Source organism: Juglans regia, unplaced genomic scaffold, assembly GCF_001411555.2.
Source record: "Juglans regia cultivar Chandler unplaced genomic scaffold, Walnut 2.0 Scaffold_20299, whole genome shotgun sequence".
Lineage (NCBI taxonomy): Eukaryota > Viridiplantae > Streptophyta > Magnoliopsida > Fagales > Juglandaceae > Juglans > Juglans regia.
In genome coordinates, this window is record NW_023351211.1 from 1 (window position 1) to 6265 (window position 6265).

The 6265-nt window shown below is 32.9% G+C and overlaps 1 protein-coding gene across 1 annotated transcript; it reads left to right on the forward strand.

Moving 5' to 3' along the window:
• Window positions 1–24: 24 nt before the first annotated feature.
• LOC118345282 (wall-associated receptor kinase 5-like) lies at window positions 25–1311 on the forward strand (the record flags this gene model as incomplete). Its single annotated transcript, XM_035686936.1, has 1 exon — window positions 25–1311. A coding segment is annotated over one exon (1050 nt), but the record flags the coding sequence as incomplete, so codon positions are not given.
• Window positions 1312–6265: the final 4954 nt, after the last annotated feature.

The following is a 6265-nucleotide window of genomic DNA, read 5'->3' on the forward strand; positions in this document are numbered from 1 at the left end:
CGTCAACAACTCTCAAGACAAAATTCAGTTGAAACAACCAAGATTTTTAGTGCAGAAGAACTCAAAAAGGCCACCAACAATTATCATGAGAATCTAATCATTGGTGAAGGTGGATTTGGCATAGTTTATAAAGGATTTTTATCCGATAATAGAGTTGTGGCAATCAAGAAGTCCAAACTTGTGGATAAGAGCCAAATTGAGCAATTTGTCAACGAGGTGCTTTTACTTTCTCAAATTAACCATAGAAATGTTGTCAAACTCCTGGGTTGTTGTTTGGAGACAGAAGTTCCTTTACTAGTCTATGAATTCATCTCCCAAGGCACGCTCTTCGAGCACATACATCATAAAGATAGGTCCTTACGAATTTCATGGGAGGCTCGTCTTAAGATTGCTGCAGAAACAGCGGAGGCACTATCTTATCTACACTCTGCAGCCTCTCCACCTATAATTCATAGAGATGTCAAGTCTTCAAACATATTACTAGATGATAATTACACAGCTAAAGTGTCTGATTTTGGAGCTTCAAGATTGATTCCATTAGACCAAATAGAAGTATTTACATTGATGCAAGGAACTCTTGGATACTTAGACCCTGAATATATGCAAACTAGCCAATTGACTGAGAAAAGTGATGTTTATAGCTTTGGTGTCATCCTGATAGAGATACTAACCGGAGAAAAGGCACTTTCATTTGATAGGCCGGAGGAAGAGAGAAGTCTGGCTATGCATTTTCTTTCTGCTATTAAAGTGGATAGACTATTTGAAGTTCTTGAGCAGAATCTAGGGACTAAAAGAAATGAGAAGCAGCTGAAGGAAGTGGCTAATCTTGCAAGGAGGTGCATCAAATTGAAAGGGGAAGATAGGCCTACCATGAAGGAATTAGCCGCTGAACTGGAAGGTTTAAGAAAGATTGACAAGCATTCTTGGGTTAACGTTGGTTCCAATTCAGAAGAGAGAGAGTACTTGCTGGGGGAGACATCCGGTTCTTATACATATGATGTTGCTATTAAAAGCAGTGTTGTATATGATAGCATGAAGGACCATACGATGGTTGCCTTTGATGGTGGGAGATGACAGGAGTTTCTTCATATATCTTTTTTCGGGATACCATGTTGGATAGAATGTTGTTTTAATAAGTTTTCCATGCATTGTTTTGCATATAATGTTGTCTGGTTTCTCTATTTCAAATGTTCTTGTTTAGATTCTATTTCTGTACTATTGTCACTAATCTAGACATGTTAGATTGCTGTCATGACATGTAAACAACTAGTGTAATATTTTTCTCTGTTGGTAGATTACTGTTGTCATGGCTCCGTTATGCGAATGGGTTGATGCTATCATATGTGGAGCCTGTAGGAAATATTTAGTTAAATGAGATGAAAGGTAGAATTCGGATGCAAACTCAAGATCTCTAGATACTAGGTTAAATCACGACATGACTCAAAAATTTAAGCCGATTAAAAGAGATGAATAAATTATTTATTAACACAAAAGATGTTACCTCAATACATAACTTTATGCCCATCCCTAGCTAGTAGTGTTAACCCACAAATGATGGAGGCTTGTCATGATCTCTTGTATGCCTTATATATGTTTTTCCCCAAGTTATTAGATCTGATATTTCTTTTTTTCATAATCTAGAATTTTTTTTTTCATAATCTAGAATTTTCCAATACGAGTCATAGATACAATGCAAAAGAATCTTGAGTCAAAAGAAACTAATGTTAGAAGGAGGCAATGTTGTGGTGGCCATGCGCGTCTACAGACAACATTTGAAAATCATGCGCTTGAGAGTTCAGCGAAGGCTAATACACAAAAGTAAATATAAAAGGTTAAAAGAAATCCATAAATCTAACTAGAAATAATAACAAGAAGGGGAAGACAAGGGTGACTCTTCTCATATATAGCTCTCTCCTCCTAATTTCGAATGCAGCAAAGGCTAGAACTAGAGAGTTCAGGGAGAGAAAATTATGAGAGAGAGAGAAATAAGAAGTTTGAGCTTCTAGACGGAGCATGTCCAATATGAGTGGTAGCAGCCTATTACTGCCTGGCGAGGTCAGTACCATCCAACCACTACTATCCAAATCTTGACTACACATCTGAAAATTAAAAAAAAAAGAAAAAAGAAAATCTATAGTTCATAGATATAAAAAATAAATATACAAATTCATAGATCTAAAGACGACTGAGATCTCAGATAAAAAAAATCGCAAAAAAAAAAGTTTTGCATATGAGTTTGATTGCTACCACGGCGTGGCTATGGGTTTGCATAGAAGAAAATGATAATGATCGGGAGAAGGAGGAGGAGGAGTGGGAGCAGGAGCAAAAGTTGAAGAGAGAAGAAGAACAATATCATGAGGAGGAGGAGGAAAAGCTGAAGGGAGGGTGGGGAGAGGAAAAGTCAAAAGGGAGAAGAAGAGGAGAGGATATTGCGAGTAGAAAAAGCAAGAGCAGAAGCACATGGGTCCCAACACGTAGTGGGGTCGGTCCTATTTATTTAAAATTAGATAACTCACAATTTTATTATACGATTGCAGAAATGTTATGGTGCAATTGATGGAACTTATATCAACACATAGGTGCTTGCCGAGACAACTAACATGTATCTATCTCAGAATCATTGAGTTAGCCAAAATGTGTTGACAGTTTGTGATTTCTATATGAAATTCACATTCATATATGCTGGGTGGGAGGGCATTGCGCCCATGATGCTTGCATATTTATGGATGTGTTGAGTCATCTAGGGATAAATTTTCCATAGCCTCCTGAGGATAAGTAATATTATATATTAATTAATTTATGGACGAACGGTATTTCATAATGTTTGAAACAAACATTATTAATGGTTTTTTAATATTTTTCAGGTTATTATTATTTAATAGATTTTGCATTTCCATGCAATGAGAGATTTATGCCCCATATCTCAGGGTGGGATATCATAGGTCTGAACATCACAATAATCGTTCATTTCCTCCGAAATGTTATTGAGCGCACTTTCGGTGTGTTAAAAAAATAGTTTCAAATTTTACAATCAATGAATCCATACAGGCCAACAAGGCAACAATATATTATTGTTGTTGCATGTTGTGTCATACATAACATTATTCGCATGATTACACCTGATGATGAGATATCCCATGGTTTTACCAATCCGGATTGTTATGTTGGACAGACAACTGAAGATAACTCGGCTCATCTGTTACGTGTTCCTGACATGTCAGCAAATTGATATTTGTAATATTTTTCATGGTATTGTATGACCATTTTTGTACGCGTGGAACATGTTTTGGAAATTGGAGGCTTTATGTTATTAAATATAAATATTTTTTATTAGCAAACCTGTTAAATGAGAAATGTAATTGATGTTAAAGTTTGGTGAAAATAGATGTAGAAGATCGAAAATTGACTTTTATGAGCACACTCGCAGTAAAAAAATTGATAATAGGAGGTGCATAAGAAGTCGTCTTCATAATTGATAAAAAAATATGTTTTTACAAGTTTGGAATTAAATAATTTCCGTTCTCGAAGAATTTTAAATGAGTAAACCTGTTTTTATAATTGAAAATATTTATTATAATTTGAAAATTTTGAATTAAATAAGTTTCTGACTGAAAAAAAAAAATTTGAATTAACTCACTTGTGGGTTGTCATCATAATTTATAGCCAAAGTTTGGAACAAAATGGCGGCATGAGAATATTGTAATTGCTAGCAATTTAATATTTTTACCAATTTTGATTTAAATAACTTTCTCAAAAAAAATCTTGTGCAAAATTCATTTTTAAAGGTATTGGGAATCATTTCTCATAATAATTATGTTTATCACTACAATATAAAAATAAAATCATTATTTCACCATCATTATTAGTAAAATCAATCATTGATGGGATTCACACTTTTTTCAACTTCTAATTCAAAAGTCAATAACTCAACCTATTTCATAGTTCATACATCTAAACATATCAATGAGACCCACAAACCCACTCAATCTCTACATACAACTATTTACAACTCTTTTCAATTCTCCTCACTATCCAAACACAACCTAAAGCCAATGGATTCTATAGAACCCTGTCAATACCCAATCCTTCCCTTTATTGGAGTGATGAACTATTAATTAAGAAATATGGGTTTGGGTGTAAGATTAATCTAGTCTAGTATTTATATCATCCTTCCACGTAAAAGCAAGATCCCCACGAAGTCTTTTACCGTCCACCACAAAACTATGCTTGAAACCCAACAACTTTCTAATCTTTTCAACCTTAGTCCTTCTACACTTTAGTTTCAATAAGGAAAATGAAACTCGAGAACTTTTTCTTCACCACGAGGAAAATGAACCCTAGTTTATTTTGAACAACAATATTGCAAACTCTGAGAACTTTAATGTCGTTATTCATATATTATTTTAAAGAAGATCATGAACGTACTTTAATTTTATTAATAACGTATTGTTATTCGTATACTTGTTATTCGTATTCTTGGGTCTCTTTCTATTTAGAATGTCGTGGGTTTAGCGTTGTTACTCAGCATTTATGGGATTTTAACCAAATTCAAATAATTAATTGTTGGAACGAAAATACAATAGTATTAGACATTCTTCTAACTATAACTATAAAGAGATTTTATAAAATTAAATTTACAAACTGATGTGATATTATGTGATATGTTAGATTTACTTTACAATAAAAATAATTTTTACAATTCACGTCAATTTATGAATTTATTATTATACATCATATGGTGGCTAAAACCATTTTTTTTTTTTTTTACGTCTCGCAGGGAGGATAAGGAGGTAGTCCGACCTCCATGGGCATGTATGTTCTTTGATTTATACTTTATTGATGCAGGAGGTGGATACAACCAACGTGACAGGTGCTTCCTATGATTTTGGAACATGCAAGAAATTGGTGTGAAGATGGAGTCATCGAGCCTGAACATGCAATTACTTTTATTTGTTTTCAATTTATTGTTTCCTTTTATAAGTATTTCCTTTTATCAATTTATTGTAATCTCCATAAATATTCGGCTATCATTGTAGTGGAGGATTATGATGAAAGTTGAAAATAAGAAGGCACAGTGTTATTTTTCTGCAATTCCTCGTCAACTTTCGGAAGACACAGTTCTTCCGTTGTTCCCCTGTTTTCCATAAACTTTATTTCCTCTGTTTGTTAGTCCTGAACGTCTTCCGCTATGCCATTTATTTTGGAAATAAATGACATGAAATAAGTAATTAAAAAATTGGAGTATTGAATCATAACAAAGTAATAGAGAAAAGGCCAGGTCATGTCTGTTTTAAATTTTAATTTCCAAAGCCACCTACGTACTCAACATAAACCGTAGTAATTACCTTTACTTAGGTACGGAATCTTTTTCTTTTCTTTTTATAAAGAGTAATATTATATATAATCATGAAATATGTAAGTATCATACAATCATTTTGAAAAAAAATAAAATTTATTATTAAAAAATTAATTTTTTTCACATAAATCTCATGTTTATTTATTTTTTTTAAAATAATTATACAACACTTACATAATCATAATTTCAATTATTATTTCTCTTTTACCATATATACTGTGAGAAAAAACCATCCACAAATTTTCCTTCAGCATCTTTAATGACCCCACCTCCAAATAATTCCAAAATTTCAAAACAATTCCCATTAATATTAAGTTTGACCCGTTCCAATAATTGGACTGGCCCACTTCAGAACTTAATTTCCGTGAAACTCCACAAGTTCTAACTACTACAGGCCTAATTTCCACACTAGCTAACATCTCACTTTCATCCAGCCAATGAGATGACATTGCTGACTAATTTTTATATTTTATAATTGAAAGGGTCTAGACTTAAACAAATTGACATGTTAAATTGATATTTTATAATTGAAAGAGTCTAGACTTAAACAAAGATATAGTTTAATGCGATATGTTGGATCTCTATGCAGACAAAACTTGCATACTTCAGTAATTTTCTTATAACATGGCCAAACATTTCTCTTCCTAGAAAGTTAAAGATAAATAGTTGGAAGACCAAAAATATAAGAAAAATAAACAAGGGTTAGCTGAAAGGATGAACAAGATACCTTCTAGCTCTTTGATATAATGAAAAAGATGCAACCCGGTTCAATGATCTTCATTGTTAAATGTGAATGAAAGAAATGGTGCAAAATGAATTTATTTATCTATTTTTTATCTGTGGTTTAAAATTAATTTATTGTGAAAAATAGTTGGAAGGCCAAAGAAATAATAAAGGCATACAAGGGCC